Raw genomic sequence first — 11746 nt, forward strand, 5'->3', positions numbered from 1 at the left:
CTGCAAGCGTCTCTCTAAATGTTTCTGACAAATTGTTACCCATGTTCTGCTCAGGCACTCAAAAAAGAGCTTTGTTACACAAGGACCTTCAGAAACTTCCAGCTGGGTTAAGCTGAAATAGTATTTTTCACTATTTTCGCCGCAGAGTGGGTCTTGCTCAGGTCCTGGGACCTAGAAAAACATGCTGAATGCCTTTCCCACTGGTCAGTTGTTCAGATATGTGAAGACATCATGACCCACCCATCCCCCGCTCCGCCCAAAGCTTTGTTTCTTCAGAGGAGATGTCTCCCATTTCTCCTAACCCTGGGCAGGGTACTTCACTATACTGACAATTCCTTTTTTAAATTCTCTACGGTTTGCCAATTGCCCATGATTGAACATTCATACGATACACACTTAACTCCAGTCTCCCAGATTTGGACCTTTGATACTACTAACACAGCTTTGTCCCGCAAGATGACTGTGTGGTCGAGTGCTGGATGGCCTGGAAATGGGCAAGACTAGAAGTTCTGAAACTGGTGAGGGCTTCACCCGTTATCCCGGTTAGAAATGACGGGGAAGGAGGTAGGGGTAGAGAGTGGACAGAGCGGAGGTGTAGAAGAGATTGACAGGCGGTAAAATCATAGGACTTGGCCATTGTTGGCACGTGGGAAAGGGAAGAAGGGGAGGGAGGAGGCGAGGAAGACATCACGTTGAAGGGGTGAGGTGAGGGGGGCAGACAGGCAAGAGACAAGGTGGGAAGACAGGCTGGCGCCCCACTGAACTTCAACACTGAAAAGAGGGGAGGTGGAAGGAGAGCGCCCGGGAAATACAGAGTAGGTGAGAGCTGGAGAAGCGGGACAGAGCAAGGTCGGGGCAAATCATATGCCCCTGGGAGGCCAAGTGAGGTGAGAACCCCAAGGAGACTCCGGGTAAGAACCTGGGATACGGCCCGAAAGCTTCAGCTCTGGGTGTGGGACTGGCAGAGGGGTCTGGGAAAGTCACGAAAACGACCTCTGCAGCCCTCGCAGTGCTTGGTCCAAGTGCCCGGCCCAGACCCGGGGCTCACTACACATCCAGGTGAGGACTGAGTGACCGCGCGTAACTCGAATGAATGACCCAACCGCCCGCTTTAGGCGACGCACAGTGGCCTCGGCGCCGCGGAGGCGCGGGAGGGGCGGAGCGACCCGGGCGACCAATCGGAGCCCGCGCCTCCGCCCCGCCCCCGCCCCGCCCCGCCAGCCCCAGAGGCGCGCGCAGCCTCCCGTCTCCCGGAAGTGCGCCCAGAGCCGGCGCCGCGGTTCGAGGTGAGCGCACGCGGGCTTGACAGGCCTGGCCGCGGCAGCCCGGGGTCTGGCCTGGCGCCTCCCGCGTCCGCGCCGGACTCGGCCGGAACTCCGGGAGCGGCGGTCGGGCCGGCGGACGCGCGCCCGAGTGCCCGGGAGCGCGCGCGGTGACGCGGCGAGTGCGGGGGAGGGGCGACGGGGCTGTGAGTGGACTCAGGGGTTGTGGAGACCCGGTACCCCGGACCGGGCCCAGCGTCCCTGAGCCTGTGGGCCCCTCCGGACTCTCCGGCCACGTCTCTGGACTGGGACCGAAAAGGGGCCCCTCCCTCCTGCCTTCCCCAAAAGGCTGGAAGTGAGCCTCGGGAAGAGGGAACCCGGATGGGCTGATGCCCGGAGTCTCTTTCCCGGCGCTGTCGGCGTCGTGGGCGGAGGGTGGAGAACGCATTGGGCAGCACTGCCCAGCGCCTGGCAGGCCTGGATCTCCCCTGGCCTCCGGGGCGCTAAATGCCTGTAGCTTCTCCTCCCCTCCAGCCCTTTGTGACAGCTCCCAAATCCGCCCCCCAAATTCAAAAGTTTGCAGCTCTCCTCCCCAGAGCACAGGCTTAGAGCCTCCTGGGCTTGAATTTGGCCGCCGCTGTGAGCCTCAGAGGTTGCCGATCTGTACACTGTAATACTCACCTTGCTGGGTAACTGTGAGGATTAGAAACGACTTGAACTGAGCCTAATAAGGAGCTGATGCATAGTGTTAAAGAAAAAGTTACTCAGAGACTCGTTAAAAACGGTAAGGCAGACTATTCAGGGGGGCTACCGTGGGACTTTGTGGTATTGGAGCGAGAGATTGAATACAACAAGGGCAAGTGGAAATTTATAGCCAAGGGGTGGGGTGGGCTCAGTGGGTGGAAAATTACTAACAGGAAACATCTGGGTTAAGGGGGGGATTCTAGCTAAGCCAACTTGACCGGTTTTGTTGAAGGCAGGCCAGGGCAATAAGGAATTTGACCAGATACCAAGGGATGTTGAATTTGATCAAATGTCAAGTCTTGCTGACTCCCTAAACTGGAGTCAGCAAGATTCTTGCTAAACTGGACTGGAAGTGACAAGGACAGAGTCCAAGGGCCAGTCCTAGTCAAAGAGATGACTCAGTCAACTTCAGCTTGACTGAAGTTTGATTAAGGAGACAGTCTTTGTCAATAGTAGGTGCTCTGCAAATGGTTACTTGTATATGAATGTATAGTAAGTATCCTTACCTAGATGTTCATTTAAAAATTCATTCTAATTTGTTATAGCTTTAATAACTATAGCAACTATACATTTGGGATATCTTTAAATTTTTTTCATAACAGGAGCAGATTCTCATGAAGTCATTGGGATACCAATCTATAAAGCATCTATCAAGTAATTTAAATATAAGCGAGGCATTTCCCCTACATTATGTGAGAGTATAATTGCTGAAATTAGATTTAAATGTTTTATAATCTATAGTTTTCCCTGAAAGTCAGTTTCCCTGTTATCTAAACTGCTATCTTAATTCGGGAACTAAGTAAATGTGAATAATTCTACTGATAAGTCTCTTGCTATCTGACATCTTGCTACTTGTTATTTGAAACTCAGGATCCAAATAGATCTAGACAGTGAAGGATGCGTGTATATTTATTAAAAATTTTAACAGTTATTTAAAGCTTCTCATTTCTCTCTAAGCAGTGCCTTAGCTGTTTCCTACAAATTTTGATATGTTGTGTTTTCATTGTCATTCAATATGAAAATATATTTTAATTTCCTGTGTGGTTTGTTTTCTTTGGTCATAGGTTATTTACTATTGTTATTTAACAATTTCCATATATTGGGATAGTCTAGGTATCTTATTGTTATTGGTTTCTAGTTATTGATTTCTCTGTGGTCAGAGAATCTATACTTTAAGATTCCAGTGTTTTGAAACTTAATTATACACATGGTCTGTTTTGACGGATGCTTCGTATGCACTTGAAATGAATGTGTATTCTGCAGTTGTTGGTTTATATATATATATATATATATATTTATTATTATTTTTTTTTTTTGCTGTTCGCGGGCCTCTCACTGCTGTGGCCTCTCCCGTCGCAGAGCACAGGCTCCGGACACGCAGGCCCAGTGGCCACGGACCACAGGCCCAGCCGCTCTGCGGCATGTGGGATCCTCCTGGACTGGGGCACGAACCCGTGTCCCCTGCATCAGCAGGTGGACTTCCAACCACTGCGCCACCAGGGAAGCCCCTGCAGTCGTTGGTTTAAATGTCAATTACATCAACTTGGGTGATAGTGTTGTTCAGATTTTCTATATCCTTACAGGTTTTTTTGGTCTATTTTTTCTATCAATTACTGAGAGAACAGTGTTAAAATCTCCAACTATGATTGAGGATTTGTCCCTTTAGACCTGATATTAGGTGCATACACATTTAGGTTGCTTTGTGTTCTAGATGATTTGACCCATTTATCATAATGAAATGTCCCTCTTTTTCTCTTTGTCATGAAGTCTCTTGGTCACATACTAATATAGCCATACCAGCTTTCATGTGCTTGCTGTTTGCATGGAATGTCTTTTTCCCACCATTTTATTTCCAAACTATCTGTGTCGTTATACATAAAATGTCTCTTGTAGACAGCATACCGTTGGGTCTTGCTTTTTTAAATTTGACAATCTCAACCTTATAATTCAAGTGTTTAGTCCATTTACATTTAATGTAATTATTGATATGGTTGGGTATTAATCTATCATATTGTCTTTTTTCCATTTGATCTTTCTGATTTTTACTCTTCTCTTGATCCTTTCCTGTATATTATTGACTGTTTTTTAGTGTTCGTCTATTGGCTTTTAGCTATACCTCTTTGTATAATATTTTTACAGCTAACAGTATGCATCCTTAAATTATCAACATTTAACTTACTGGAATGTACTTTAATATTGTACCACTTTATAATTCACATTTCTTATTTCCTGCCCCTCACTTAACACCTTTACATTTCCCATCTGTCACTTCACCTGACACTACTTCTTACTTCTAACTTTCTATTTCTGAATTAGCAGTTCATAAATGTAAAAACAACAGATTAATTCCATTTACCCTCTCCTTTGTGCTATTTTTATATCTTTTACTTCTAGTTGTCTTATGTTCTACTTATACTATTGTCATCTTTGCCTTAACAGTCAGTTGCCTTTTAAGGAAGTTAGGAGAAATAAAAGCATAGTATCTTAAACTTATTCACCATGTATTTACCATTTCTGGAGATCTTCATTCCTTTCTGTATATATGAGTTTCCCTTAAACTGGAAGAATGTCCTTTAGCATTTCTTGTAGTACAAGTCATTGGTGAAAAATTCTCTTAGCTTATTTATCTGAAAAATGTCTTTAATTCTTTCTTTGAAAGGTGTTTTTGTTGGATGTGGAATTCTGGGTTGATGGTTCATTTTCTAGAATTTGCATTTGTTTCTTTTTATAATTTCTATTTCTCTATAGAAAGTCACTGTCTCTTCTGTCATAAAGACTATATTGTTTTTAAGTCCTCAGGCCATCTGAAGTTGGTTTCTCTTTACTGCTTTCCCTTGATTTTGAGTCACATTTTCCTGTTTCTTTACATGTGTAGTAATTTTGGATTGCATCCTGGATATTGTGGATGGCACATTGTAGACACTAAGGATTCTGTTTTCTCCCTCTGAAGAGTGTTGATTTTTATTCTAGCAGGCAGTTCAATTACTGACTGATCAACTTGTGTTGGCTTGGTTTTAGGGCAGATCTTTGGAAAGCCCAAGGTGTTTCCCAAATTCCTTTTTTTTTGGCCATGCTGTGTGGCTTGCGGGATCTTAGCTCCCCGATCAGGGGTTGAACCTGGGCCCTTGGCAGTGAAAGCGTGGAGTCCTAACCACTGGACTGCCAGGGAATTCCCCCAAATTCTTCTAACTGGATCAGAATAGAGCAGTAGACTGGACCTCCTCTGTGGATCTTGTTGAAGCTTGGCTTTAAGTTTTTTAGGGCAGGTTTAGAGTAGGTCTTTCTCTAGAGCATGGTCCTTACTCCTAACATGTGGCCTTTCTGGTATCTCAGGATGCCTTGAGTGTTAATAAGGTCTCTCTCCTCTCAGGGTCAGAAACGCAAATGTCTCTCATCACTGACTGGCCTTTTGTATCCCTCTTTTGCTCCTTTAACCTGGTAGCAACTGCTCTCTGTTGAACCTTGCATAGTTTCACCCTACTGAGTGCAGCCCAGCCCTTGGCCAGAACTCACAGGGGGCCCCCCCGCACAGACTTCCGCCTCCACCCCATAGCTCCCTCCTTCCTGCTGCCGTGTCCTTCCGATCCCAGCCACTTCGGTAGCTCCAAATGCTGATCTCTGCCTCCTCAGTTTAGTGAGACCTCTGGTCTCTGCTTAAGCTCCAGCCTCCTGCACTGGGATTAGGAAATCCTCCCCTGGCAGATAGCCGGGATGATCGTGGCCCTCCTCACAAGCTTTTCTTCTCTCAGGGATTCCATTCTCGCCTTTCCGGTTGGCCAGTGCTTGAAAACAGTGGCCTCTTAGGTTTTCTCCAGTTTTGTCATTGTTTACAGTAGGTGGGCTGCCATGACCAGAAATAGAATTCCTGAATTATTGAGAAGATATGTTGCTGTAGCACTCTGGGTGCTGCATGAATATATGAATGAAATATATGGGTCTCTGCGTAAACAAAAAGTACAGTTAGTGAGGTCCACATGAGAAACATAATATTAGATCGATCCTTTTTACCTTACTCCTTCCTTTTTTGTACCCTTGAAAAAAATTGCTTTCTTTTTTTGTTTGTTTTATTTTTAAATGATGTTGTGATATAGGGTGGATTGTTTGGGTGAAGTGGTGGGGGTGAAGATGTTGCTCTTACACCTCAAGGAAAAAGCAGCCATCAAAAGCTAGAGTGTTGTACTGATCTCTGATTAAGCCAGACACCCAAGTGATTGATTGTTGTGGTTCATGTTATGGAGAAATGATGACCTCTAGCTCCTTCATAATATTTAAAGATAGACCCAATAATCTAATATTAGGATTACATGCAAGAAAGCTAGCTAGAAATAGTGCATACTCGTTTAAAAATATCTTAACATTAACTTTGCCATTTAATAGTTCTCTTTTCACTGTCTTAGTTGCTGTCTTCTGAATTTTGATACCACTCGCCATAAAAGAGTGATTACTTGCTTCAAGTCTGTAGGAATGTTGTTGAGGTAGTCAGTATTTATTCTAAACCTTCTTTCAGTCCAGGGTTGAAAATTTCAATGTGATAGGTTTTTCATAAATTCCCAGTTTTCAACATGGCATTCAAAAGAGGTCACTTAGAAATTTCATTGCACCTTTTGGGGAAGAGTGCTCTTCAACCTCATATTTATTTTGGAAGCATCTGATCATTTCAGTCTTAGCCTTCATTCCTAGGGCTTCAAGGTCTTTGTTCAGCTCTTTTGGTCTGCAGACACATGGATGCAGACATTGGAGTGTTTTGCAGAAGAGCTATTTACCTGGACACCCACAGTGAGAACGCTTAATGTGGTGCGTTTCATTTTTCTACTTGGTCTGGCCTTTTGAAGACCAAGAGAGAACGTTGTAAAAATGGTCAGGGTGATGATGACAGTTTACATATGGTAGTAATGGTTTGCTCTGTGGCTTCAAGTTTACCATCTTTCAAAATAGATTAGTGTGTCCATTGATTTCAGAAGATGCACGGTTGCCTCCGCGGCTTCTCAGGCAGGGCGTGTGAATTTGTCCTTTCTGAAAGTGCGTCCCTCTCATCCGCATAGCATCACTGTCACTCCCCCTCCAGTGTCCCTGTGAGAGGCTCTGTGAAGACCTGGTTCTCCCAGGGACAACTCCATCCCAGAAGCACATCACCTAAAAGGACTTGCCAAGCCAGACGATGCCCGTGGAGCTGGGGCAGGCTCCAGTCCTGCCACCGCCACTGGCCAAGCCCAAGGAGTCCGCGTTCTCTGGACCAGATGACAGCCCTCGAGGGGAGCCCTCCAGCTCTGAGACTGCACGCCAGCTTTTCAGGCAGTTTCCTTACCAGGTGATGTCCGGGCCCCACGAAACCCTGAGACAACTTCGGAAGCTCTGTTCCCAGTGGCTGCAGCCAGAGGTTCACACCAAGGAGCAGATCCTAGAGATCCTGACGTTGGAGCAGTTCCTGACCATCCTGCCCGGGGAGATCCAGATGTGGGTGCGGAAGCAGTGTCCAGGCAGCGGGGAGGAAGCAGTGACCCTTGTGGAGAGCTTGAGGGGGGACCCCCAGAAGCTGTGGCAGTGGGTGAGCAGAGTTTTGTGATCTCTGACTGAAGCACAGGGCTCCTCTGGGGTCTTAGCAGGGGTGTTGTCTGTTTTTCTGGCACCAAATATGTAGGCTTTTCCACACCAGCAACCAATTCGCTGACACTGTTTGGCTTGGCCCAGACCCCAGAGGATAAGGGCTAGTCCCATAAGACTGACCCCATTTCATACCCCATCACAAGCTGCAGGGGCCACCCGTACTTATGACCCACTGGCTACAAATTTGAAGGTTCCCACAACCCCCTTCTCGGGTTTGATCGTTCGCTAGAGTGACTCATCGATCTCAAGGAAACACTTTACTTGTATTTTCTGGTTTGTTATAAAGGATGTGATTGAGAAACAGCCCAATGGAGGAGATGGGGGTGGCACAGGGCATCCGCGCCCTCATCTGGGCATGCCATCCTCCTGGCACTTGTATGTATTCACCAGCTCAGAAGCTCCCTGAACCCCACAGGTTAGGAGTTATTATGGAGGTTTCATTACTTAGGCATGATTGCTTCATCATTGGCCATTGGTGATTGAAAATCTCCAGGCCCTCTCCCTTCCCCGGAGGTTGAGGGGTGGCGCTGGAAGTTCCAACCCTCTGATCACCTGATTAGTTCCTCTGGGGACCGGCCACCATCCTGAAGCCGTCTAGGGGCCACCAAGAGTCACCTCGTCAGCATCAACTCAGGGATGGTTGAAAGAGGCTCCTTCTGAATAGGAGGAGTTGCTCCCGGCACTCCTGTCCTTCAGGAGATTCCAGGGGTTTTAGGAGCACTTGCCAGGAACCTGGGACAAAGCCCAGTTGCACATTTCTTGTTATACTATCTCAGTGTGTCCCCACGCCTCACCTGATTCTAAGACTCCCTGAGATTCTCCACACTTTTTATCCATTAGGGATTGAAGCTAAATCTCCCATCCCATTCCATCTTTAGAATGTTTGAGAAGCTGTTCCAAAGATGCCTGCCTTTTAATTGGTAGAGGCTGTCCAGTAGAAACACAACATCAGCGGCCTGTCGGAAGGGCTCCCAGGCCATGGCTTCTGGCCTCTCTCAGGATGTTTCCCTCCCTGGTTCCCACTGAGCCAGAAGTAAATGCTGGCTTTTTTCTTTCCCTGCCCCATGTCCCTAAGCACTGCCTTATGATGCGTTCTAGAAGGTTAGCTTTGTATCTTTCAGAAATCCTTACTCTGGATCTTTCAGTAATTAGTACCATGTGGTCTCTAGATCAGCATCCAAGTTCTGGGACAGGAAGTCTTATCACAGAAGGCGGAGCCTGAAAGCTGCCCACTGGGGGAAGCGGAGGCCCATGTTGAAGTGCCTCAGGAGCTGGGGCTTCAGAACTCAGCCTGCCGGTCTGGGGAGCCACTGAGCCACATCGTGAAAGAGGAGTCCGACTCGGAACAAGGACTAGGTGAGGGGCAGGTGGTGTGTGTGGTGCCGTCTTGGAGAAATTGTGGGATTGTGGTCAGTAGGCCTAAGAGTGAATTGAAATGATGTGCTGCTCAGATTGGGGTGTCTCTGGGAAGTTCAGAAGCAGGGTAGACATATAGGAATCACTCTGATTTGGAGATTCAAAGTCTGCAATTTAAACCACTTATGACAGGGCCAGGCCTTTCGGATTTGGGTTCTGGGGAGGGAGGTGGGAGGAGACACGGGTGAGGCAGCTGGGAAGGTAGGGCGAGTTGGAGTGGGTTAGGGAGGTAAGCACAAGTCTGAGATACAGATGGCGGAACAGGCGTTGGTTCTAACGTGTGGAGGTTTGCACCTGTGCCCTCTGGCTAGTGGGTGACAGGACATCGGGATTCTTTAATCTTCCTGTCTCCGCCTTCAGCCCTGGCTGCCTCCCCACTTCCTGCCCGACCCGAGGAAAGGCTCATCAGAGACCAAGACTTTGGAGCCTCCCTTCTCCACACAGCACCTCAGGTGAGCGGGGTTCCCCTGCTTCTCGTACCCCAGAACCTTGCTCCGAGGGTCTGTCAACAGTCCGTGGATTGAAAAGGGAAGCGTTCTCAGAATCAGAGGAGAGAGGAAGGCCTAGCAAGGATGACAGCCATACATGTGGAATGAAACTCAAGTTTCAATATTTCTTTAAAGGCAGAATGTTTCCTAATTGTCATCTTTAATAATAGAATCTGGGCCCTCGAAGAAGTTGCTGTGATGAAGCAATCTTGTCTCCCTTTTTTATTACCTTTGGGTTATGCTGAGAAAAGACTGTTATTTCATTTCCTAGTCTAGGCCTCCACGTTGGGGTCGGTTTGTGACCTCGAATGTTATATCTAACGTGGGGACAGGTTATCCTCTCCCCCACTCACTTGTGGAGGTGTGACTGACAAACTATAGAGTGCACTTATTTAAAGTGTACAATTCGATCAGTTCTTGGACGTGGTATATACAGATGTGAAGCCGTAACTGCAGTCAAGATAGTAAACATATCTGTCACCCCAAAGGCTTCCTTCTGTAATATCCCTCCCTGCTGCTCTTCTACTCTCCCCCAGTCCTGAGGCAACTACTGTTCTCCTTTCTGTCACCATACAGTAGTTTGCATTTTCTGGAATTTTACAAAAAATGGAACCATGCCACATGTACTTCTTTGTTCTTCATGCCACATGTCTTTGTTCTTCTGCATATCATGTATTTTTCTTGCTTGCCTTTAATAGTTTCTCTCTGATTGGAAAAATTTTGACCATGATGAGCCTTGGGGTCATTTTCTTCATGTTCCTTGTTCTTGGGGTACACTGAAGTTCTTGGATCTGCTGGACTATAGCTTTCATCAGATTTGGAAAAATTCTGGCCGTTATGTCAACTGCTTTTTCTGTCTCCCTGCCTTCTCTGCTTCTTTGGGAACTGTGAGAATAGCACGCACGTGGGACATGTATAATCTTAACATGTGTATATATACATTAGATCTCTTCAAGTTGACCCACAGCTGACTGATGCTCTGTTCTCTCTCTCTTTTTAATCTCTGTGTTTTATTTTGTGTAGTTTCTAGTTTTATGTCTTCAAGCTCATTAATCTTTTCTTCTGCAGTGTTTTATCTGCTTTTAATCCCATCCAGTGTATTTTGCATCTCAGATGTTTTTCATCTCTAGAAGTTTGAATTTGGGCTTTATCATATCTTTCATGTCTGTACTTAATGTGTTCAATCTTTCCTCCAGCTCCTTGAACATATGGAATATGTTTATAATATCTGTATTAATGTCCTTGTCTGCTAATTTATCACCTGTGTCAGTTCTGAGTCAGTTTTGATGGATGGTTTGATCTCCTCATTATGAGATGTTTTTTCCTACTTCCTTGTATGCCCAGTAATCTTTGATTGCATGTCAGGCATGGTGAATTTTACATTGCTGGGGGCTGCATATTTTTGCATTCCTATAAATGTTGTTGAGCTCTGCTCTGGGATGCAGTTAAGTTACGTGGATACAGTTTGTTACATGGCACCAGTGAAGCCTTTAGTCTAGGGCTAATCTTCCTCCTGTACTGAGGTGATACTATACCTTATGCTTCTTGATGGACAACGTTTTCCACTCTGGCTGCTGGAAATATGAAGTGTTTCCAGTACTCTGGGGACTGTGCCTTCTGCTTCTTTCGGGGGGGTGGGTCTTTCCTTGACTTGCGGGGGACCCTCTGCAGATCTCCAGAGCTCTCTCTGTGTGCAGCTCCCCTGCTGATAACTCTGTAACCCTCTTGGCCTCCCCAGACCCTGAGCTCCTTCTGCTGCTCTGGATGCCCTCTCCAGCTGGTAAGTTTGGGCAACTGTAGGGCACACAGGGATCTCTGTTCTGCTCTTCCTCAAGTATATCGTCTGCAAATCATTGTTTCATATATCTTGTTCCCGTTTTTGGTTGTTTCAGCAGGGAGGTAAATCCATTCCCTGTTATTCCATCTTGGCTGTAAACAGAAGTCTCAAGAACAGGTTTATCTTGATTATGTGGTGAACAACTCTGAAAAGTTGCATTTGATAAAAATCAACGTTTTCTGAAGAACCTAGGGGCAGGACAGGAATAAAGACGCAGACGTAGAGAATGGACTTGAGGACACGGAAAGGGGGAAGGGTAAGCTGTGACAAAGCGAGAGAGTGGCATGGACATATATACACTACCAAACGTAAAATAGATAGCTAGTGGGAAGCAGCTGCATAGCACAGGGAGATCAGCTCGGTGCTTTGTGACCACCTAGAGGGGCGGGATAGGG

The 11746-nt window shown here is 46.4% G+C and overlaps 1 protein-coding gene across 5 annotated transcripts in view; it reads left to right on the plus strand.

Moving 5' to 3' along the window:
• Positions 1 to 1267: 1267 nt before the first annotated feature.
• The window catches only part of ZNF18 (zinc finger protein 18), a 20902-nt gene continuing 10423 nt past the window's right edge, over positions 1268 to 11746 (plus strand). Inside the window, exons 1-5 of one of the 5 annotated variants that reach the window (XM_029212793.1) lie at positions 1268 to 1286; positions 6965 to 7551; positions 8780 to 8966; positions 9387 to 9478; positions 11253 to 11294. In XM_029212793.1, the coding sequence (XP_029068626.1) occupies positions 7165 to 7551; positions 8780 to 8966; positions 9387 to 9478; positions 11253 to 11294 (708 nt within the window). In that variant the 5' untranslated portion in view covers positions 1268 to 1286; positions 6965 to 7164. Of the gene's footprint in view, positions 1287 to 1373; positions 2047 to 3388; positions 7552 to 8779; positions 8967 to 9386; positions 9479 to 11252; positions 11295 to 11746 lie in introns of those variants that run through there. The other 4 variants (XM_029212792.1, XM_029212794.1, XM_029212795.1 and 1 more) reach the window with 4 other exon arrangements.

Source organism: Monodon monoceros, unplaced genomic scaffold (genome assembly GCF_005190385.1).
Source record: "Monodon monoceros isolate NGI ecotype Baffin Bay Population unplaced genomic scaffold, NGI_Narwhal_1 Super_Scaffold_9, whole genome shotgun sequence".
Taxonomy (NCBI): Eukaryota; Metazoa; Chordata; class Mammalia; order Artiodactyla; family Monodontidae; genus Monodon; species Monodon monoceros.